The sequence below is a fragment of the Leucoraja erinacea genome, chromosome 24 (genome assembly GCF_028641065.1).
Source record: "Leucoraja erinacea ecotype New England chromosome 24, Leri_hhj_1, whole genome shotgun sequence".
In the NCBI taxonomy this organism is placed as follows: domain Eukaryota; kingdom Metazoa; phylum Chordata; class Chondrichthyes; order Rajiformes; family Rajidae; genus Leucoraja; species Leucoraja erinaceus.
In genome coordinates this window covers 11,161,953-11,186,779 of record NC_073400.1, presented here as the reverse complement: position 1 = coordinate 11,186,779, position 24,827 = coordinate 11,161,953, and the positions used below count along the sequence as shown (strand labels likewise).

At 40.5% G+C, this 24,827-nt stretch overlaps 1 protein-coding gene across 2 annotated transcripts in view; it reads right to left on the bottom strand.

Moving 5' to 3' along the window:
* Window positions 1–24,827, bottom strand: part of LOC129708645 (protein phosphatase 1 regulatory subunit 12A-like) — a 171,374-nt gene that overhangs the window by 70,159 nt on the left and 76,388 nt on the right. Inside the window, exons 6-14 of one of the 2 annotated variants that reach the window (XM_055654530.1) lie at window positions 23,361–23,435; window positions 18,610–18,689; window positions 17,087–17,241; window positions 15,574–15,692; window positions 12,868–13,080; window positions 11,029–11,123; window positions 7,261–7,407; window positions 5,575–5,784; window positions 493–583 (exon numbers count right to left, since the gene is read on the bottom strand). In XM_055654530.1, the coding sequence (XP_055510505.1) occupies window positions 493–583; window positions 5,575–5,784; window positions 7,261–7,407; window positions 11,029–11,123; window positions 12,868–13,080; window positions 15,574–15,692; window positions 17,087–17,241; window positions 18,610–18,689; window positions 23,361–23,435 (1,185 nt within the window). The remainder of the gene's footprint in view (window positions 1–492; window positions 584–5,574; window positions 5,785–7,260; window positions 7,408–11,028; window positions 11,124–12,867; window positions 13,081–15,573; window positions 15,693–17,086; window positions 17,242–18,609; window positions 18,690–23,360; window positions 23,436–24,827) is intronic. The other variant, XM_055654531.1, reaches the window with a different exon arrangement.

Sequence of the window (24,827 nt, the reverse complement as noted above, 5' to 3'; positions counted from 1 at the left end):
TTAGATAAAAGGCCTTTGTTTGTACTGTTATCATTTTAAACACCTGATGTAAATCAACGACAATTAACTCAAAGGAATAGAATTTGTAATTTGGCCTTATAAAATTGCTTGTGTAAATTTTCTCCCCTTTTGTTATCATTGGCCCGTTAAATGCTTAAATGTTTATGTTAAATATATCATCACATTACTAATTACTAAAACTTCAACAAGTTTCCAAATCACGTCTGTTAACAGATTTAGCAGTGGGAATAGTACATTGATCGGAGAAATCAATTGCAATGATAATTTTCCCAAAAGGAAAAAAAGCCTCAACCCTTTATTTGTCAGGAATGGTCAGAACCGTATGTTCGATAGCAATTAATCTGACCACATGATATTTAGTGTTAAGCAACACTGATAAGCATCAAAATGAACCCACATTTGTGGATTTCAATACTTAAGCAGAGGCAATTTTAAACTTGCTACATATGAAAGTTTGACAATTCCACTGACCTGCGTTGATCTCCTTGTCTGCCGGGCCTGCCTGGATCGAGCTTTTCTCTGCGATTCGGCTTCTTCATCTCGGACAGGGGTGAGATAGGACCTGAAACATGTCAGCACGGAGATAAGGTTTTTTTGGATATGGACTTCCAGGCAAGTGATTTTATGAGGTCAGCAATGATGACTATTTATTTTAAGTTCGAGTCATGAAATAACTACTCTCATCCAAAATGCAGCAACATCAGATGCTGTTGAATATTTGCAGGTGGAAAGTGCAGGTTGAACAAAGTGGAAACCATGCATTTCATTTTCACTGCAATACATTTCTTCAGAATAACTTTTTGTTCAAGTTTTCTGTCAATATAACATATGTAAATTTAAATTTTACAAAAACAAGACAAATTTACAACATCTACATATCAAATGAATCACTTCCACTAAGGTTATTCATGTATTCTCCATGAAGAAAATCTTTGCAGCATCATCAAGAACCAGTAAATAGTCCCTGTGCTATGCATTTTATTCATTTGCATATATTTCTGGTGCAATTTCATTGCTTTATTAATCAAAGAGTGAAAAATAGAAAGTAAAACTGGAATGTAACAAATCTCATTTCTCAAGTGTCTCTTCTCAGCCATACAACATTAACTGTTCAATAATCAAAATGACAGATACCTCGTAATATACGGCTGCATTTTGCTTTCAAGGTCAGCTCAAAAAAATTAGAATTACGGAAAGGATCACACCAAGTGCCCTGGCCAACATTTATTCTTCCCTCAATCTACTTCACAACAGGCTGCAACCACTAAGCATAGTGGCAATGGAGGACAAACCCTTGCATTGTTAAATAACTCAGTACTTGCAAATGAAAACCTACTGCATAAACAATAATGCCCTGTAGGAAGTGATATCACGGACGTCAGCAGTCATTCCTATTTAACCTAAAATACATTCCCTGTTGAAGCCAGCATATCACTACATTTTCTATAAACTGATTCAGGCAGCTTGGCACATTGCTGTGCTGATATTAAGCTGGGCGGATTTGCTATTTTTTACACTTCCAATGCAAGCCATCAATAATTTTAATAATTAAAAAACTCAAACAAACATGGTGGATAAACTTAAATGGAATCCAGCAAAATCTGTTCATTTAATACACTTTCCCAGGACTTCAAAAAACGTTGAAATAATAATTTGAACAAGTAAGACTTTCCTTCTTGAATCTAACACAACAGAATCTGAGAATCAAAGCCATTATGGTCATCAAGGTTAAATCACCAAGAGCAGGTGCAGAAAACGGAAAACAGATCTGTACTTCCAAGAAGGAAACAAGACAGAATTTCTTCTCGAAGCACAGAAATTAGCCTCAAAATCCTTGTTTGCTAGCGAGAGAAGTTGGCTCAGATTTGCAACTAACAAAATATTTTGGCATTCAAGTGTCCACTCCATAGACATGCCAGGGTAATTATATCAAGTGCACATTCCTTTAGTTCTGTGTTCTTCAGTAACAGGCCGTTGCTGGTGAAAGCTTTTTCAGTTGATCAAGTCGACACTAGCCTTATCTGAATAAGATTAGTGCTTCGGCATCACAAAGCCTTTTATAGCAGCGACACTAGACTTCACATTTACGTCAATAACAGAAAGGAATGACATTATGGCCTTTGCGAGTTTCCGTCTTTATACATACGTGGACATGAAAGAAAGCTTAGTATCCGATGGAAAAACTAGTTTGAGTATGAATTTTCACACCTTTATCATTGCAATCGGCAGCTCACTTTCCAAGTAACCATTTCAAAGACCAAAGAAAAAACTTGTGGGCATGTAAAACTAGCTAAAAATAATTAGCAATGAAAGCAAAAAATGTTCTTGAAATCTTAAAGATAACAAACTCTCAAAACAAAATGCACTCCTAGTATACAAACAACTATACCTCCTCTCTGACAATGAAAATCTCCCACTTTTGACCCCATCATACAAATGTTCTGCCTTGCGTTATGAGGCCATCTTACCTGCAGTTTTACATATTCATATGCCACAATTACAACATCGAGGAGTCCCAATATTCAACCAAAATTCTGAACATGTTAACCTCAAACATATTAATCTCACATATGCTCTGCCCAAAAGAACAGGATGAATTCAGCCTGGAAACTGTCCTTCTCACCCTACTTTCAAACATTTCAGTGACAGATGACATTGCTGATAGCGTTAACAAGACGCATTTTCTCATTCACCCTCTCCACCGATGAGGGAGATGTTCCATTCTATCAGAATTGCTCAGTTCCTGACCCATTAAAGCTCTTCGTCTAAATGAACTGAATTCTGCAGGCGAATCAAGAAAAGTATTAAAATGGTGACAATATTCTGCAGATGCAGGAATCTTGAGGGTGAAAAGAAACCCACTGCTGGAGGAACTCAGCTGGTCAGGCAAATCTGCGGATGAAAATGGACAGACAACGTTTTGGAATGGGACCTTGTTCAGACTCTGTATTGTGTCTCGTGAGAAGGCAAGGTGTGTTTCAAATTTATGTTGATCAAAAGCTGTGGTTAGGGTGGATGTAAGAGAACTAAAATGACAGGCAACTAAAAGCTCAAGCATGTTCGTGGTCTCGACAGGCATTTGATACAAAGTGGTCACCCCTCTGTGTCCAGGCTTCCCAATGTAGGGGTTTTGCCTTTGGAACCTTGAATTTAAGTGCTGCAGTTGACTTTTTTTTATGAATGTGAAATGTTAGGCAGAAGCCATAAAGCAAAAACATCTGTTAATTCTTGAAGGTACTTCTTAATGGACACATCCACTGGTAGTCGTTTGCACTCCACAATAATCTTTTCAGGTAGATATACAAATTTTACCTTGTGGTCTATGCGGAGCATGAACTGTAACCCATTTATGGATTATTAGATACGTCCTTGCCTGTGACCAAACTAAGAACCATGATTGCAATGTGAAATACTTGTAAATATACAAGGCACCAGGAGGAGGAATGTATATGTCATGTTGGTATCTTGATTCAATTAAGGTGATGGGATAAATTGTAAATGAATACAGCAAATAAAATAAGCACATTATGTGTGAAATAATGACTAATGACACACTGCACCACTCCTGTTCCTGAACTAATCAATAGTTTATGTTACTCAAATCTGGATGACGAGTATTTTTCGCTTGATTCATACTTACAAGATAATCACATAGTTCAACCAATAAGGTTAATGGAGACAGATCATGTTCCTCCTACTGATCTGAAAGTAGTTACATATCTAGATCTATAGGTAAAGCAAAATGTGCAGGCATTTGGTGAACATAACTCAAGGTTTGTGCTCAAAGAAAATGAGGGAACATTTTGTTTTCCTTATAATGATGACTGCCTCGCTCATTTTTCTTTTCTGAAGGAATGTCTGTGATAGGGCAGACCAAAGATATGAAGATAATAGCAGAAAGCCAAAAACCAAATTTCGAGAAGAAACTGCTAGATCTTTGGAGCAAGAAGGGGCTCCCTGCAACATCCTGATGAACAACTTCTGCATCCTTTCCAAAGCCTCTACATTGTCCATGTACTGTGCCCAATCGATCTGCACACAGTACTCCACAGTACTCCACATGGCCTAACCAATGTTTTATAAAGCTGCAACATAACTTACCAACTATTATATTTAATTCCCTGATAAAGGCAAGCTTGCCTTACTCATTCTTTACTATCCTATCCCTCTTTAAGGGAATTATGAGGGTTGTACCCCAAGATTCCTATGTACATTGAGGTTCAGGGTCCTGCCATTTACTGTATATTTTCTGCTTGCTTTTGACTTCCCCAAACACATCACTTCAAGCTTATCCAGTTAAACTCCATCTATCATTTCTCTGCCCAAACTTTCAACCAATCCATTTCCTACTGTATATTTTGACAACACTTCTCGCTATCACCAGCGCCACTAATGTTCCTGCCAGCTCAAGCTTGCTAATCGTATCATTTTCACTTTAATCCAATTATTATCAAGAAGCCCAGCACCGATACTTGCAGAACACAATTTTTCAGATATCCATACTGAAACACTGAACAGAGCTCATTTCGCAAAATGCTCACCCAGTCTACATATAATTTCCACGTGGAAAACAAAACATTTCCAATGTGAGCACTGAATACAATACACTAATTTACCTCTGAAGCTATAAAATGCAACTCGCTGGGCTCCCAATGAAGTCTGTTTGCATATCTTGACCCAAATATCATTTAAGTACACTGTGATAACGAGACAGTCAATTTTAATCATGGACCTCACTGACCTGTCAAAAACACATGAACACACTACACTGACAAATGGAATGAAATACCAAATGGCTAAAATTAGATTATGTTGCTTGTCGATAATGAAGTAATGGCAGTTGGAGACAAAGACATTTTCATGTCACGATAATAGTTTAAAACAGCATGAAAACAAACGGAACTGAGAATTAACTCGGACAAATTAAAGAGTGAATTTTCTAAAGCAGGATTTTAACCAACCATGGTTATTTTTATACTATTTTCGACACAACACCCTTTGTGATATTCAAAACAAATTTGTGTGCCGAACAACTGAGACCCTGGCAGCAGAATTTAAATACAGTCCTTTAAACAGACCCAAATTGGTATAAGAAATATCAGCATTTCAAGCCAGTGCATGAAGAGAACTTTTCTCAGATTCAGAAATTCCAATGCCATGAATATATGTAAGTGTTGGTCATTATTATAAAAATACTAATTTACTTGGAATCATATTAGAATAGAACAAACTGAGAACAGCTACTGCAGGAAAAATGTCAAAATGTGCAAGTTAATTTTAAAATGTGTTCAGGAAGAGTTCTGCTGCCCTCATGCAAAGGTTAAACTAAGACCAACTGTTGAAAGTCTCAAAGGGACTCAATTAAGATTTCCAATCGTATCAATTTCCATGAGCCCCAATTGATCCGAGCTATTATATGCATGTAAAAATACAAGATTTGATGAGATTAGAGAGAGGATATAAAGAAGCTATTCCTCAAAAATACGAACTATTAAAAAGTAATAGCAGGGTGCCAGAAAACATAAGAAAGCATACCTTTCACATTAGTCTTACCTGCCCTGGTAGACGATTGCTGTGGAATCAATGTTATTTAAGATGGAAGAGGAAGAGAAAGAGGGAGAGATGATGGTATTTCGGCTGGGTTGCTGGCCAGCAGCGGAGGTAACGGTTGCTATGGTAGCAGCTGAGATGACTGAGGTGGTGATGGGAATGACAGAAATGGAGGAACTGTTCAAGTCATCTTTTCTTCTACCAAGAGAGGCACTGGTAACAATTGATATACAAAAGTTGTAATGATAGAAACTATACTACACCATTTAATTATAGACAGACTGAAAGACAGGTAAACACAGGATAAACTAGCAAATAAGCTTGACAGAATATCCCAATCATCTTACCATGAAATGACAAATTGTGAAACTTGTCCTTTGAAGATTAGCTTAAAAACCTGCATGGGACACCTGGCCTCTTGTTGTAAGTACAAGACCATACAACATTTATAATTATGAGAGAAAATAATTAGGTCTTGAAAATATGATTTCATCGCAGAAGGAAATGCTGAACAGCTGGACTCCCTTATGAATAGGTTTCACAAAAAGGGTCACCGAATAAGAATTGTCCTTCCCAAAATGCAATTCTTCAGAACAGTCACAGAAACTGGAATACTGCTGAGAAACACTCAAAATAGTATCCCTCAGTAACAATGTAAACGTGACACTGGATTTAGTCAAACATTATTTTTCGGCATAAAAATAAGGACTTCTTTACAGTACAAAATCAATTGCTTATGTGGGAGAATTTGGGACCAGAGGCCATAGCCTCAGAATAAAAGGACATACTGTTAGCAAGGAGATGAGAAGAAATTTCTGTAGTCAGAGTGTGCTGAATCTGTGGAATACATGGCCACAGACGGCCATAGAGGCCAAGTCACTAGATATTTTTAAGGCAGAGATTGACAGATCCTTGATTAGTAAGGGTGTCACGGGTTATGGGGTGAAGGCAAGAGAATGGGGTTGAGTGGGAAAGAGAGATGCCAGAATTGAATAGTGGAGTAGACTTGATGAACTGAATGGCCTTAATCTGCTCCTAAAACATGAATTTATTAATATAAAACTCAAACTAGTGAAAGTTAAAAAGTGTAAGATTCAATTATTCTACAATGGTTGCACATGAACCTGCTAATTAATGGTGCATCTGGTTTATAAAATAATTCTGGAGAAGGTGGGGACCAAAATGGTAAAGGAAAAAAAATAATCAAATCAACAAATTAATCTGGGATTATTGCTATTCCTGTGTTTAGCCAACTCAGGTGTTATAATGCCACTGACTCACTGAGATAACAGCTCGAGAATCACCAGCACAAGGAGCTAAGGAGCATAACAAAAATACTCCATTGCCTGAAACTAACTCAAGACACTACATCTTAACAGAAACTCTGCTGGTATTTAATGCAAGAATGTATACTGTTTAATGTAAAACCTAAGACTGAATCCTATTTAAACTCTTTTTAAAAAAAATATTAGAATATAAAAAGGCTGTCAATTTAAAGAGCACAGAAAAATAACAGGTATCCTGAATCGCAGCCACATTCACTCAATATATTTCGAATTCGAAGCATTCAATTTTAAAAATCCAAAAAATCTAAACTAATTTGATCAATTGAATTGTGGAGCCATAATTGTACAAAATAGATTCCCTAAATTGTACATAATTTGCATATAACATGTTGTTCTTGCTTACCTTCGTTGATATAAAGATGATGTATTAGCAGTTGATACATTTACAGACAGGCCACCTTCACTTCCGACGTGATTTGCATCTTTTAACTCATCCCTCCAAGGCCGTCTTGTATATGACCCACTGCGTACCAAACTAGCGGCAGATTCCCTTTGAATGCAATAAAGTGAACTGACATAACAATATGCACCACTCTACTACTACTGGGTGAACATAACCAAACCAGACAAATACTAGTAAAAATCACTTTGTACTTATCAAAAATTAAGAACAAAAGTGTCACTAAAATTCATCTCTTACTTCCCAATGAAGAAGACATGGTTAAGAATGCTAGCTCACAGTCTAAAGCAGTCTAAAACAAATGGGCTAAGATTTGAGGCGAGAAGGGAAAGATTTAAAAAGAACCAAAGGGGAAACTTTTTACACACAAAACGTATTACAGATATATGGAAAGAGTTGCCAGGGGAAGCTGTAGAAGGGTGGTATGATGGCAACGTTTAAAAGACATATGGACAGGTACATGAATAGAAAAGGGGATACGGGTCGTAATCTGGTACTATCTCAGATGGACATGTTAATCATGGATGAGTTGGGCAGAAGGGCTCGCTCCATGCTGTATGTCTCCTTAATCAGTACTTTATCAATGCACTAAATTATCTATTAACTTGCACAGTAAATGTGTGTAAAAGGGAATCCAGGGGTACCAGTACATATTTTCCTGAAAAGTGTAACAAAGATAGACGGGGTGGTGAAGGTGACATTTGCACACTTATTTTCATCAGTCAGAGCCTTAGGTACAGGAATTTGCTTGTCATGTTACAACTGTGCGTCATTAGTGAGACAGAATTGGAGTATTCTGTGCAGCTTTGGAAAGGATGTCATTAAGCTGGAAAAGGGGCAAAAAATATTCACGGGGATATTACTGACACCTAAGGACTTGAGTTGTAACGAGAGTCTGGTTGCACCAGGACTTAATCCCCCCGTAGAATAACATGTTGTGGGGTGACCTTAGAGTGTACAAAATAATGGGGCATAAAGGTAAATTATCACTATCTTTTACAATACAATACGGTTTTATTCGTCACATTGCACATAAAGTGCGAGTGAAATGAATTTGCCAGCAGCGGTACAATGATAAAGAACACACAATAAAAATTTAACACAAACATCCACCACAGCATTCATCACTGTGGTGGAAGGCACAGAGTAGGACAATACTCTAGAACTAGAGTAGGACAATCTAGAACTGAGAGGATAAGTTGGATATATGAAATGAGCTACCAGAGGAAGCGGCAGAGAAGCACAATGCTTAAAAGACATTTAAACAGGTGCATGGATAGTAAATATTTAGAAGGATACAAGTCAAGCACAGCCAAGTGGCACCAGCTCAACTAGAAATCTTAGTCACCATGGACTATTAGCCCAAAGACACTGTTTTCTTGTTTTACCACCATGACTTTATTGGTTTGGGTCAGGTCATAAGATGCTGTACCAACCTAGCTCAGTACTTTATCCAGAGAGACAATCTTCTAAGTACATTGTATTACTGTTAAGAGCAAAGTGTCACAGCATAGCAAGCCTTACTTTCCTATTTTTTGTAAACATTCTTGGGTCCAAATGAGAGGAATTAAAAAGCATCACAAGTAGACAAATCTACTTCGGGTCATAGGTTATTTAATATTCTAGCAGAACTCTAGTCCAAGTAGTAAAATAAAGAGCAACGGTTGAAATGCTAAGTTCATGCATATCAGGCACGTGCCGTGAGTAATTACTCAGGGTAGGCAGTCAGTCAGCTTTTAAAAAATTTAAAACCGAGCATGCGCAGATTGCTCTCCTCTCAGTAAGCTGCCAGTTGACTTTTATAAAGTCTTCAAAAGCCATATCTCTTAATAAAGTACCGTATTGTCCGGCAATGAAGACGCACCTGCGTCGAAGACACCTCCTCATTTTAGTTACTAAATTTTGAAAGAAGGCTGGCGCGACATAGAATTTCTCACACTTAAAAAATAAAAAATAAAAATAAAGAAAGTAACAATTCAATTTGCTCAAGGCTTCCAAATCTCCTTCATTCTGAAATACTGAATGGGTGGGGGGTGGAGGGTGCAGGTGGAGAGATGGTGGGAAAAACGGGAGCACATCGGGACAAGTTGAATCAGTTGTGACCTTATTGAATGACCATACTAGTTCAAGGGACCAATTGGGGGGGGAGTTCCATTCACGGCATGTGGGGAGTCTGGCCAGGCGTAAAGTTGCGGGGAGAGCAGGAGCGTTGGGAATGAGGGGGTCGGGGATCATGCCAGTAACCCACTCACTCACCGCTTGCCGCGGAGCTCCAGGGGCGGAGCCACCGTATTTTGGCCGGGGAGGGAAGTAGCTCGGGTAGCTGCGAGCAGTCGCTGGGACCTCAGCACCTTCTGCCGGCCCGCTCACCTCTGGCAGTGCTCTCCTTCTGAACACCTCACTCCTGCCGCTCGCCGGCCTCGCTCATGTCAGCCGCTTCCCTCAAATCCTTAAATTCGGACTGCCACCGGGAGCAGGACATGGCCTCACTTGCTGCGCTGGGTGACACTGCATGGCATTCACTGCACGGTCCATGTCTTACAATGTAGACTGGACAGTGAGGGGACCAGCTCAAGAGCAAAGATCATAGAGCGGAGCGGGTCAGCGGGCGATGGATAACAGGACAATGGGCGGTGGAGCTTACTCCTGTGTCAGCGCGAACAAGGGACTTGAGGCTACTTGAGCTGACACAGGAGTAAGCTACACCGCCCTCTGTCCTGTTATCCATCGTCCTCTGACCTGCTCTTGAGCTGGTTGCTGGCATGATCCCTGACCCCCTCCTTCTCAATGCTCCTGCCCTCCCTGCAACTTTACCCTTGGCCAGACTCCCCACACACTGTGAAAGGAACTCGCCCCCCCCCAAACAACGCTGTTCTTTTACAGCCGCTATCCACTTTACAGCTGCTTCCCATCAGCTGCCAGTAATGAGGGATAGACTTGGCTATCCCTCAGTACAGCAACATCATTCTTGATGTTGCTGGACTAAACGATAGCCAAGTCTACCTTTCATGGCTAACAACCTAACCTTCGGCCTCCAAGATGCATGTAAACTTTCGTGCCTTATTTTTGGGTAACAAATAACGTCTTCATTGCCGGGAAATACGGTATTTAAAAACATACAGCTCAAAGGAATCTACTTACCACATTATTTGTACACAAACTCCATTCTTCTCTCTATGTTTCTTAAGATACTCTTGAGATAAGGACAATCCATGTTTGAAAAACCCGCCAAGAAACATGCGCTGCGCATGCGCAGTAGGCTGCTGCATATGCGCAGTACCCAGTCCACGGTGCAAAGGCAGAATTTCAGCTGCCTTCAGCTCCCCTTGTCATTTAAGCCTTGAAGCAGCGTCGACGGCAAGTCAGCTGCACACACTTTGGTGTGTTACAAGTACTGCGGATGAAAGGCATGGAGAATTATGCCTACCTAAGAGATCGATCTCTTAGGTAGGCACAATTCTCCCATGCCTTTACCATCCATATTTAATAATTACCATTTTATAATTTTAGTCAGGGTAGGCAGTGCTTCCTTGCCTACCCTGATGGCACGTGGCTGATGAATATTATGTACATTAATATTGGTATTGCTTTATCGTTGTCACATGTACAAATATGCAGTGAAAAGCTTTGTTTACATGCTATCCAGTCAAATCATATAATACATGAATAAAATCAAACCACACACAAGTAACTTGACAAAATAGAACATACCTATTTTCTTTTTCCTCAATATCTGATGTACTATGCAACCTTCTGCTAGGGATCGTTGGTGCAACATATACAAGTCTGGTTTTAGTATCTTTGTCCTGAATAATATGAACAAAAAATAAGAAGTGAGCACCCCAAAGTTGGTGCATGCCTTTATTGTATTAATTACCCCTGCTATATGACAACTCAGTTCTCATGTGCAAATTAAAATAAAGGAACATATTATGTCAATATATTTTAAACATCTTACAATACTTCATGGGAACATGTTGGACTACTTGGGCTCGTCTCCAACAGAGGCAGAGGCAACCGTCCTAATCCACACCACTTCATGTTTCTCATCCTTATAAGAAACATTATCTTGTGGAATCCAAAGTGAAGTTTTAACCTGTACCCAGCAGGTCTCCCATAGGAATGTTAGAGGTAGGTAGAAAGAAAGACAAGAGGACCCAACATATGGGAACAGAGTTCAGTGATATTGGGATTCAGATTGATATTTTTAAATAGCAAACATGTTTGCATTTGCAGCTCTCTTTAATGCTATAGTTTTACTGGATTTTAGCCATTTCCGAAGAAACATTAAATGTAAATTGGTTGGCTGCTGAACGTTCAATAGAATAGAATAGAATCTTTATTTGCCACGCAACCAGGGTTGGTGGCAAATCCTCTGCTTGGTGCCATGGAAATGCTAAAGTACAGCACCAGGATATTTTGAAATTGGAAAATGAATCATTCGCAAAACATGGGAGCCTATGCCAAATATATGAAATAGTGCTCATTTATCTCAGCATTTGCCCCATTTCAGCTTCGAAATAGTTGACCCCCATTCAAAAATCACATCAGAAATAAGTCATGTTTCTGAGATTACATCTGCTGAGATTGCAAACATTCACAAAAAAACTGGAGTAACACAGCAGATCAGGCAGCATCTCTGAAGGTGATGTTTAGGGTCGAGACCTTTCTTCAGACTGAGAGACAAGGGTAAGGAGAAGGAGAGATCTAGATGGTACTTAGGACAAATGACTGGAAGATCAGATTCCGATTCAAACTTTATTGTCATTGTGCAGTGTACAGTACAGATACCCTAACCCTGATGCAAGGTTAGGGTTAGAGTTAGGTATGCAAAAAGCATTAATAATCAAAGAAATGTGGAGCCCACAATGGGGGAGAGTGAGGGTGAGGGGGAGAGGATATGGGGGCTACTTGAAATTAGAGAAATCAGTATTCATACCGCTGAGTTGTAAGCTGCTCAAGTGAAATACGAGGTGTATCCCTCCAATTTACGTTTAGTCTCACTCTAACATTGGAGGCGGACCAGGACAGAACGGTCAATATGGGAATGGGAAGGAGAGTTGAAGTGTTTGGCAATGGGAAGTTCACATAGGCAGGGTCTTAAACTATATCCACTGCTCCAGGTGTGAACTCGTATACATCAGCGAGACTCGGCAATCGTGTCAATGAACACATTTGCTTAATCTGCCTTGGCCTACGCGATCTCCCAGTTGTTAAACATTTGTCATAAGTACCATCTATATCTCTCATTCCCCTTTCCGGAGTCTCAGTCTGAAGAAGGGTCTCAACCCGAAACACCACTGATTCCTTTTCTCCAGAGATGCTGCCTGAACCGCTAAGTTACTCCAGCTTTTTGTGTCTAGCCGGTTTAAACGAGTATCTGCAATTCCTCTCTACACTACACGTGCTGAGATTGCAATATGATTTTAGATCAATATTTCATATTAAAGACCCTGGCCTTCAATTGTGGTAGCTTGTTGCAGAGTCCAGTAAAATTCCAAATTCTTTCAACATCCTGCAAATAATTTGAATAGATGAACAATGATGCACCTTTTCCCGGTTATCAAAAATGGTTGAAAGACGGGGACTTGAAGCTGACCGGATGATCCCAAAGGAGTCCTTCTCTTTCAATGTTTGGGAACTGCTGATATCAGTCAGTGCATCGTGGCTCCCTGTTTTCCTCAACCCCAATCTCCAAGAAGCTGGAGATTCATCCTTCCCTTCTTCATCTTTGGTAGCAGGTTTAATAAAAGGGGTAATGATCTGTAATAAAACAAACAAAATAATTACTTAAGTCTTACAGATCACATGGTGGAGCTGCTGCCTCACCGAGCTAGAGACCTGGGTTCCATCCTGACCGCTGATGTTGTCTGTGTGGAGTTGCACATTCACCCTGTAACCAGGCACACAGTAGGCCAAGCTAAATTTGTGGAGGGGAAGTGAACAGACAACATTTTGGGTCGGGACCCATCTTCAGACTGTGCAGCAGAGGGATGAAAGTTGGCAAATAAATGAGCTTGAGGGGCAAAAACTGGCAAGTGATGAGTGGACGTAGGTAAGGAAGGGTAATCGGCTGAAAGGTGGAGGTGGTAACACTGGAGGTGAAATAGTGGAGGTAAAGGGCTTCACATTGACAAGGAAGGTGGATGCACACCAGGATGGGGGGGGGGGGGGGGGGGGGGGGGGGGGGGGGGGGGGGGGGGGTGAAGGAGGAGAATACCAACAATCTCAAGTAGACTCCCTGCCCCTGACCATTCCCCTGCTCGTGCATCCACCTCTTCCTCTTTCACCCTTGTGCACACACCTTTCTTCCACTACCCTGGCACCTTAGTCCTTCCATTCATCTCTCACCCCTCTCTCCTCAAGAGCCCTCCATTTTCCTTTTACTCTACCTCTTTCTACTCCCCTCTGCACCTTTCCACCCATATCTCTCCCTCCGGCTTTACAGGTCACCCCTTCCTTATCTGGCATTCTTGGCCATCAATCTGAAAGAGGATCAAGATTTCACCTGTGCCATCTCACATGTCTCCATACTTCAGAGATTCCCACGAGGAAGGGTGTGTTGGCTCTGGAGAGGGTCCAGAGGAGGGTTACAAGAATGATCCCAGGAATGAGCGTTTGTCGGCACTGGGCCGGTACTCGCTGGAGTTTAGAAGAATGAGGGGGAAACTCATTGAAATGTACAGAATAGTGAAAGGCTTGGATCGAGTAGATGTGGAGAGGATGTTTCCACTAGTGGGGAAGTCTAGGACTACAGGTCCTAGCTTCAGAATCAAAGGTTGTTCTTTTAGGACGGAAACGTGGAGGAATTTCTTTAGTCAGAGGGTGGAGAACCGGTGGCATTCTTTGGTACAGAAGGCTGTGGAGGCAAATTCAGTGGATACATTTAAGGCAGAGATCGATCATTTCTTGATTAGTATGGGTGCCAGAGACAATGGGGAGAAGGCAGGTGAATAGGGTTAGGAGGGAGAGATAAATCAGCCATGTTTGAATGGTGGACAAGACTTGATGGGCCAAATGGCCTAATTCTACTATTACTTAAGATCTTATGAGTTTGCTAAATAGTAATCCTTCCTTAAAGAATCCTTGAGATCATTCAAGCACCTTCTCTCCTGTAATTTACTGCTCTATCGGAAATCGGAATACCTGTTTTGGACGTCTGTCACAGACATGGGAAAGATGTGACCATCCACTGTAGATGCCCAAGTGCAACTGGTGCCTCAATGCTCGGGATAGAGGAGCTGGATAGGGCACTGACACTAACATTAAATATGAAGCATTCTTCTGCACCAAGCAGGAAACAAGAGCACTTTCAAAAATCGATGAATTGTGGCCAGCTTCTCACTCACTAATTATGGACGTACCCAAGAGAATCTAGACTCACTTTGATTGACTGTAACTGGACAGTTGCGAATCTGGCATAAAAATATTCCCCACACCAGATAAAACTCAAATTCTAATTTGGTCAATAGTAGGAAAGGTTTCAAAAAATATTTCCATATGCAAGCTTAAAAAAAAAAAAAAAAAATCATGGTAAGACCTATTTTTTAAAGACAACAGGGATCATCATACAAAATGTACTTTGTTAAAAAGGAATTGCATTTAACCATTCGATAATTAGGCTAAATATATATTTTTTCAAGTCTAAAAATACACCTAGATCTTTTTGACATTCTAAACTTAACTTCAAAATGTAATGTTGCACCATAATAGCTGGAGAGAATTATGACAGCGCATATAATCTATAGTAACACGAAGAAGGGTCTCGCCCCGAAATGTCACCCATTCCTTCTCTCCAGAGATGCTGCCTGTCCCGCTGAGTTACTCCAGCATTCTGTGTCTATCCTGGTCGTGAACACTGTTGGGTTTTTGTTCAGTAAAAATTAAACTCAAATTAAACCTTGCCATTCTGTTCTCTGCTGAATTTCATCAAATCAAAGAATTTATCCAAGTGCAATGATAATCTATTGCACCTCAAACTTTTTTCAAGTCCTATCTTTAAAACAAAATTGGCTGCTTTTGACTTGCATCACTCTCCACTTTTAATCTTTCTTCAGTTCATATAATGCTTAAGTGAACACCTGTTACATCAAGCCTAGACTATCTTTAATGTTTTCTTCCTATTTCATTCCTAAGTAAATCAGTTACTATATAATTGTTACCTTCATGAAAAAAATTATGAAATCACTCAACTATTCCATCTGTTACACAAACTACAATGTCAGAGGAATAAATGGCACGAGAACTGCATTTTACCTTTCTTGTTGTAGTGGTAGCTGTAAATCTAGTGGACTGCCCTGTTGTTGGAGATAGTTGAGAGATACTGCTATTCAATTTGCTGTTAATACTATTTTTGATAGAAGGCTTTGATTTATCTGCAGAAACAAAGTTTCAATTATTTTAAATAAAATAGTCCATCCTCTGAGAAATAATTTGTCTGCTCGCTGCAAATGTGAATGGAGTTAATCTCCAGAATCCAGTACAGCTTCGCAACCTCTCCAAGGGAAGATTTGAACGTTCAATGAAATTGGCTCTTGGATCAAAACAGCGAATGGTTTAAACACGAAGATGAAATAAAAATAGATCATTAACAATTACACAGCAGCTATTCCCTCTTCAATGTAAAAACATTATATTTTCATTCAAAGATGGACCATTCACCTTATCAATACCCCTTATAATTTTATTACCGCTATAAAGTCACCCCTCAGCTTCCTCTGGTCCAGGGAAAAAAAATGTCCCAACCTATCCAGTCTCACCTTCATAACTCAAGCCCTCCAGCCACAGTAACACGTTTTGAATCGTTTCTGCATCCTTTCCAGCTTGGTGACAAAATTTCAATTGCAAGATGGCCAAACCTGAACACAATATACCGTGTGCGGTCTCACCCACAGTTGTAACATGAAGTCCAAATTCCTGTACTCAATTCGCTGACCAACAAAAATGTCAAACATCCACTTGATCACCGTGTCTACCTATGTTATCCATTTCAAGGAATTCTGTATTTATATCCCTCTGTCTCTGTTCTACAGTACTTTCCAGCATCTCAGCCTTAGATGAGGAGGGATTTATCTAGTCAGAGTGGATTTAATTGTCACTGACGCTGTGGAGGCCAAGTCAATGGATATTTCTACGGCAGACATAGATTATAAAGAAGTACGGGTGCCAGGGGTTATGGGGAGAAGGCAGGACAATGGGGTTAAAAGGTAAAGATATATCAGCCATGACTGAATGGCGGAGTACACTTGATGGGCTGAATGGCCTAATTCTGCTCCTATCACATGAATTTAGCCAGATAATTGTGCCCCACTCTGGGCACTACATGTTAGGAAGGAAAGCAGGCCTTTGATGAATGCATAGAGTTTTCTGAATATTTACCCCTGAAAATTGAAACATTTACCAGCTTTGAAGAACAAGGGTACTAATTGGAAAGCTTTACCAAACAGCAGGCCAAGTTGCCCTTCTGTAGCAAAATAATTAATATCAGCAGATTGTTAACTTAATACTTCACAAAATGGCTATTCACAGAGCAGGTAGCTGGAATTTCTAATTCATTCTTTTCAACCAGAATTTGCTCCAGTAATTTATTACAATTAAATGTGCACAAACAATAGAGGTCGTCATTAAGTGACCCTACATCTGAAATTGCTTGGACCCTGGAGAAGAGGCACCCAAATTTGGAACATCAAATGTTAGTATTTGCATCAAATTTATACCTGCATAACATGTCCCCCCAACAAGTTAACATTTCATCCTCCATTCACCTTACCTGCATCTATCTCGGATTCAGAATCAGAAGCATCATCATCTTCCTCAGAACTGGAGCTGCTAGATTCATCTTTTTTACCCTCTTCATCAACTTTCTCTCGTTCTAGGGATTTGCGCTTTGTTTCCTTTTCTTCCTCAGAAAGTAGACTGTCTTTACTGTAACAATAATGACAATTTCCTTTACTTGTTCAGATTATCGGAAATGGCTGAATTCATATCTCTACAGTGAGATTAAGAATGGTCAAGTCAATGCTGTAACTATTGCTACACAGAGTACAATTTGTTTAAAGTCTGGATACTGTGGCAAGATTGTTCTGTAAAATCTGAGCTCTGCCATGGGATGGGCAACGGTCAGCTCGCATCAATGCCCTTTCCAAGATTGCAAGTTCAATGAGCAAAACATGGATACAGCTTGTCTCCACAGCTGGTAATCTGATGCATATTATATCTGTTGTCTTTTAATTACCCTTATTAAAGCTGTCACTTCTTATTTTGAGAGTAAACGATCCAGAATAAAAACATGGTAAGTTTGCTTTACAGATAAACAAGCAATATATTTAATACAAAATCTAGAACCCCCACTAGATTCTTGATTGACCTAACTGCAAAGTAAAATATAATATAATCAATACCCATGAAAGGTCTAGCACCTACTTGCTGTTACTGCAACAAACAAATTTGCAAAGCATTTTTGGTATGGAAGCAGCTGAAAAATGTCCTCTCTGATTTGGCTGGGACAGATGGTACACTCTGCAGAAACAAGTATTTTGCACAATAGTCTTTTCTCATGGTCTCCAACAGGTACGGTCAGAAAGGTTGAAAATCACTGAATTAAATGCATCTTACATCCAAGCTACAAAAATACTCGGCAAATTTTGCAAAGCGGATAAATAGGATTCAGAAAATATATTACTTTCCAAAACGTGACCATAATGTACATAACAGGCGACTTATGTAAACAATTCACAATAGGTTGTCCCATTTCCTGAATGACCTGTGTTATTGCAACAGAGAGATGGCAAGCACTTCCCGTCCACTATGTAGATATAAAAGTTTCGCCTGGGTTCACTGCTCTTCCAGTTTCGCCCACTGTCAGTGCAACACTGGAAAGGCGAGTGAGAACGATGGAGTTAGTGGAAGGCTACTCCTGGCCGAGCCGCCAACATCTTCCACAAAGTGCACCAGCGAGCGCTTCACATTCACCACCCATCACCAGAGGGGAGGAGCCCCACGGTAACCAAACGCATCTCGTCGGTGGCGGAGGCCTGAAGAAAGTTTGGTCAGCCTGGGGCTACAATGTGAACAACAACAATCACCACAATTAAATTTTGATGATTGTTTACTCCACTAAACTTCTTACTCTGGGGACGTAGCTATAACTAAAACTACAGGAAAATGTCCACAAACTAAAGCAAAAACAGAAATTCAGTGTGGAATTGATGCACTTTCAAAATCTCAAAAGACAAAAATAACTATGTAATAGATGCTCACAGAAAATGGAGCAATTGACATTGTATGAAGTACCTCAAATGCTTGGGTTGCAGTTTGCAGTTTACTGTTGATTCAATAAGTGTTGATTTCACAGCTCGTTTCTCAGTGCGAAGCTATTAAAGGATACAAATTACAGGCATCAGATATATTATCAATGTCAAATCAAAATCAATTACAAATTCTGAAAACATTGAAAATCAATTAAGTGAAGAAAACACCCACAATATTGTCTAGTAGACAATAGATGCAGGGGTAGGCCATTTGGCCCCTCGAGCCAGCACCGCCATTCAATGTGATCATGGCTGATCATCCACAATCAGTACCCCGTTCCCACCTTCTCCCCATATCCCTTGACTCCGCTATCTTTAAGAGCTCCATCTAACTCTCTTGAAAGTATCCAGAGAACCGGCCTCCACCGCCCTCTGAGGCAGAGAATTCCACAGACTCACAACTCTGTGTGAAAAAGTATTTCCTCATCTCCGTTCTAAATGGCTTACCCCTTATTCTTAAACTGTGGCCCCTGGTTCTGGACTCCCCCAACATCGGGAACACGTTTCTTGCCTCTAGTGTGTCCAAACCCTTAATAATCTTGTTTCAATAAGATCCCCTCTCATCCTTCAAAATTCCAGAGTATACTAGTCCAGCCACTCCATTCTATCAACATATGACACTCCCTTGCAAACTCCCTCAATAGCAAGAATGTCCTTCCTCAAATTTGGAGACCAAATCTGCACACAATACTCCAGGTGTGGTCTCACTAGGGCCCTGTTCAACTGCAGAAGGACCTCTTTGCTCATATACACAACTCATCTTGTTATGAAGGTTAACATGCCATTTGTTTTCTTCATTGCCTGCTGTACCTGCAGCCAATGAATAATTTTAAGCAGTTGAGTAAAACAGCTTATATTCCACCTGGGCAGTCCACAACCAAAAGGCACAAATACGAACGAATCAAATGTCAGGCCATCCTGTAGTTCCTCTCTCACTTGCAATCCACCCATTTTTGCTCCATTTCCCTCCCAACCCTCCAATCGCCCTATCATCAACTTTCATCCTCCTCCCCCTCCTCATTTGATCCATCTACGACCCACACATTTCACCCAATGGATTTCCTCCCCCTTCTGGTCTCATCTAATCATCATCTCTCCCATTGTGGCTCACTTTATAAATTTGGTTATCAGATTCTGGCACATAACCTAAACGGCATGTCCCCATTTATCACCCGCCCCACCAACAACAATACATTTCCAAGTCATAACAGTGTGCAATTTGGAGGGTAACTTACTGGGGAAAGAGTGCCTAATTTCCAAACCGTTATAACCCGTATCATTCCTTGTGGCCGAGGTGCAAGAGGAAACTGCAGTTGCTGGTTTATACCACAGTTAGACACAAATTGCTGGACTAACTCAGCAGGTCAGGCAGCCTCCTGGAGAGAAAGAATAGGCAATCTTTCGGGTCGGTTTGAAGAAGGATTACGACCTGAAACGTCTCCTATTACTTTTCTCCAGAGATGCTGCCTGACCCGCTGCGTTACTCCAGCATTTTGCATCCATCTTCTGGTAGAAGAGGTCCTGGGTTAGGAAAATGATATTAAAGTGACCTAATTGAGTAACTGTAATGTATTTTGTCCACTGCAACAGCTGTGTGCAGATGGTGGAACAAATGAATGTTATGATGGACAGAGTACTGGTGAAGCAGGCTGTTTTGCCCTGAAGAGCATTGAGTTTCTTGAACATTTCAGGGCTGTACTTAAGGCAAGTGGAGAGAAAATCATTGCACTCCTGCCTTGTTCAATGGAAAGGTTTGAGAGTGCCAGGGAGTGAGTCTGAGCTGGTGTTATCAGACTCGAACTCTCAGGTGCTACGGATAAATAACTAATCTTCAAATCTATCTCTAGGCAGCCTTGGACTTCATTTTATCTTCACTTTCTCTTTAACTGTAATATAATACTACACTCTGTTTATTTTCTCTGCTGCACTATCAGTTAGCCTCATGTATAGTATGATTTGCTGGATAGCAGGCAAAAATGTATTGACTGTAGCTCGGTACAAGTGACGGGGTGGCACAATGGCACAGCAGTAGAGTTGCTGTCTTAAGGTGCCAGAGACCCAGGTTTGATCCTCACTGTTGGTGCAGCCTGTACAGAGTTTGTACATTCTCCCAGTGACCCTGTGGGTTTTCCCCGGGTGCTCCGGGTTCCTCCCACACTTCAAAGACATACAGGTTTGCTGTTTCATTGGCTTTGGTAAAATCGTAACTTGTCCCGAGTGCATAGGAAAGTACTAGTGCACCTGGTCGGTGCGGATTTGATGGGCGGAGGGCCTGTTTCCACGCTGTATCTCTAAAGTCTAAAGTAAAGTCTAATAATAAACCCAATTGGGCCAACAGAACTCTTCAGATTTCAGAATCGAAAGTACCAGTTTCTCAAATGTTCAAGAAAGGTCTATTAAATAGAAAAAGAACATGAAGATTTCAAAAAGAAAATATCACATATAATTTTGACAGATTGTTGTTGAAACATACCAAAACAGAAACAACCATAGTAAAGAGTTGTCAGTGAAAGTTGCGAGGACTGAGGATCATGTGGGTGAAACAGTTCAAATAATATTGCAAGTATAATTATTTTGCTTTTGGGTGGTTTCAAGTCCAACTTGAAAGTTCTGCTTGTCGGACAGGTTTTAATTGTCTATATAGCATATAATTTATAGAGCAAAAAAATTGTTCTTCAACCCAAAGGTAAATAATGACAGCCATGCACATACTTTGACTTATTTGTAGTTCAAAAGAACATTTAGCTTTAATTTTTCAGTCCCTAAACTCGTATGAACTGTAAACTGTCATCTTAATAACTATGAGAACTGCACAAAGGTCTACTTGGACAAATATTTGTCTTCCCATCCACCCATGTATAAAGCACCATGCCTACAGTGGCGAAAGTTGATTTGACATTTGTTTTTTGAGCTGCTGCATGTTTTTGAAACAATACAAAGGATGGATGACTGCTCCCATTTGTCTGTAAGATGCTCGGATTAGTGGCACAACTAATTGGTTTCATTAGTTGATTTCAGAATTTCCACAAGGTGCATTGCACATGACGATTGAATACTCAGCATCAACTCCTGAAGCAGTATAGGTATGCTTCCACAGACTCAGTGAAATGAATGAAAGCATGAGGAGTGGAGGACATTGATCATGCAGTAGTTAAGGCAATAGTGCAATTGTGGATGTTAAATCCAATGAATGAAACCCGTTGAGTTATTTCACAAGAAAGCCTTGCAGCGTGAATTCTGGCTGCAGTTTAACAAATATTTGCCATGTTTCTGAAAATGATTAGTGATGTACTGCAACTGTTGCAAGACACTACTCTTGATTACAACCCTATTTCAACTGACAGTGTATGGCTTACATTAGTTAAAGATTAGAAAACTGGGTGGAATGGTTAGCATAGAAATTATGTAAGCTTGTAATTCTCTCTCTCTCTCTCTCTCTCTCATAAAAGTCTCCAAACATTAAAAAGTCAGGGAGTAATATGCGACTGTTTACTGATGCTGCTAGCTCCATGAAGCTAGTGCGTAATCTGAAATCTACTTACCTTCATTTGAGATACAAGTGTATAACCATCAGCGTTTGTAAGATACAATGATTATAAGAATACAACTGCTTGCATTCTCTGCTCCTACTTTAAACACGACCATAATGTATTTTAAATAAACACATTTGTTTTAGCACGGTACCAGAGCAAGCGCGCAAATTTAATCCACTACTATACTAAGTGGGACCCGTTGTTGGATCCCAGTCACACGGGAGGCCTGGTCCCCCAACGCAAACTGTTCCAACGCAGGGAGGGGGGGTGTGAGCGGGGATGGGGGGGTGTGGGCAGGAAGTTGTGGGGGGGGAGAGGGGTGTGTGGGCGGATGGCAGCGAGCTCGGAGAAAAGACGGGGAAGAGCCATTGGGCGAGATGGGGGTATCATGGGGAAAGGGGGGCGAGGAGCCAGCGAGGGGGACCAGAGGGGCAGTGGCTGGAATTGGCGGTGCGATGGGGACTCACAGCGGGCGCTGGTCGCTGGTCGTTCTCCTCCGCCGGGATCAGAGTCTCCGCTTTCCGCTTGGTGACATCTCCGACTCCGGGCTGGGCTGGGTCTCCGACTCCGGGTGGGCTGGGTCTCCGACTCCGGGCTGGGCTGGGTCTCCGACACCGGGCTGCTCGAGGCTGGGCTGCTTCGGGTCCCTCCGAAACTTGTGCCTGGTTGGATACCTCCGCCGGCTATCCTCAACTCCAGTAAAGACGCTATAGCGCAGGAAGGGGTGGACTGTCCAGGGGAGTGACAGGGGAAGAGACCAATCTGCACTGTGCTGAACGGCAGGAGAAGAGATCGAACTGCGCACGCGCTGTTTTTAAGATTTTTTAAACCTCGTAAACTTTTGCGATATTCAACCGATTGGAACAAAACTTGGTGAATGAACTGGCAAAAAAAATCGTAGCGCTATCGCAAACCATTTTGCGCAAATAGAAAGATGGCACAAACCGGAAGATAACAAGATCAGAGGTTTAGTTATGTATAGATATCAGCTAATATGTGCATGTGCATTTCAATATATCTGTCCTTAGTGATTAAAAGTCTATTCATTTTTAAATTTAATATCCTAAATTAAGAGATTTTAACACTTACAAAAACAATGAATTAAACCAAACAAAAACTGTGAATTCCAAGCCCTATATGGATAATCAAATAGCATTATCATTACTGTTAATCAAGGAAGAAAAATACATATATCACTTACAATATTCTGTTTCTTCTGGAGCTCCTCCAAATGTTCAATGATACTCTCATCAGCCAAGTCAAAAGGAGTCTGACCCTGCAAATACAATGCAGATAACCTCATTCAAGGGACTGAAAAATTAAAGTAATAAAATCTAGCTTTATACCTGCAAGAAAAAGGTGAGAATAAAACTGTGCTGAAAAAACATTTCCTCATTGAAAACTACATGGGACCTTCCCTGCACAAAGTCAACTACCCTTGGTACATTCATGTTTTTCCCCCAAATGTAAATAGATCTGTTCCTAAGACTCTTCTCCAATAATTTCCTGACCACCAGTGCAAGCTTACTGTCCTATAATTTCAACAATTATCATGGTTGTCTTTCTTAACCAAACGAACATTCGCTATGTTGCAGTCCCATGGCTAAAGAGAATGTGATGATCTGTCAATGCCACAGCAGTCTCCTCTCATCTCGTTCTGTATCCTGGGTTAAATTCTATCAGGCTTTGGGGGATTTATTCGCTTTACTGTTGTTCAAAAGATCCTACATCTTCATATCATGACCTAGAATATGAGCATATCCCTCTGTGATCTCGCCATCATTTGTGCCCTTGCTTCTTGAAAAAGTACACAATAAGGACTGCCCTGGCTTCACTCATAAATTCCTTCATTTATACCTGCACGACCCTACCTTTTCCCTTGCTATCCTCTTGCAACAAATATACAAATAAAATGCCTTAGGATTCACCTCAATCCCTTCTTGCCAAGGACTTTTCATGGCCCTTTTTAGCCCTCTTAAATTTTATTTGTTACATTAGCATATTGAAAAACTAAACCACAAACTTCTTTAAAAAATTAAAAAATCTTGAATTAAATGTGAGTAATTAAACATTAAGTCCCTCAGAGCAATTCCTCTCCTTTCATTCAAAAATGATTGCTGTTGCCTAACACAGGTTCAGCTGGCAGATGGACCAGTTTAAATGTCAGGAAATTTGCAAAGTTTGTACTCAGTCGATGGAATCTGTACATAACCTCACGGGGGTCCACAACCAAGCAAGATCAGTGCACCTGGTGCACCTCATATTATCCAACAGGCTAGCCAACAGGCTAAGTGTAATGCAGAGTGACTGCTAGCAGGTTGACATAGACTGTTGGCAATTCCCAACACATTCTGGCTTATTATAGCATTCCAATAAAATTCACGATATGTTCGTTTTTCAGTTACAATTGATGTGACCTAATTTCTTTGCATGTCCTTTCGAAGTTCCCTGAATAGCAAGGGAACTATTCAGTAACTAGACCACCCACATTCAATCTGTTGCGGCACAGGGGAAAAATAAGTCTATCTCAAAACAATCTGTTTGGACACATTGATAAATTGCTTTCCTTTGGCTCGTTTAAAAGAGTTCAGTATCTGGCTTGAAATACATTTTAACAGTATCAATCTATTTCCAAGTAAGTATTAATTCACATCCTCTGAGACACTAA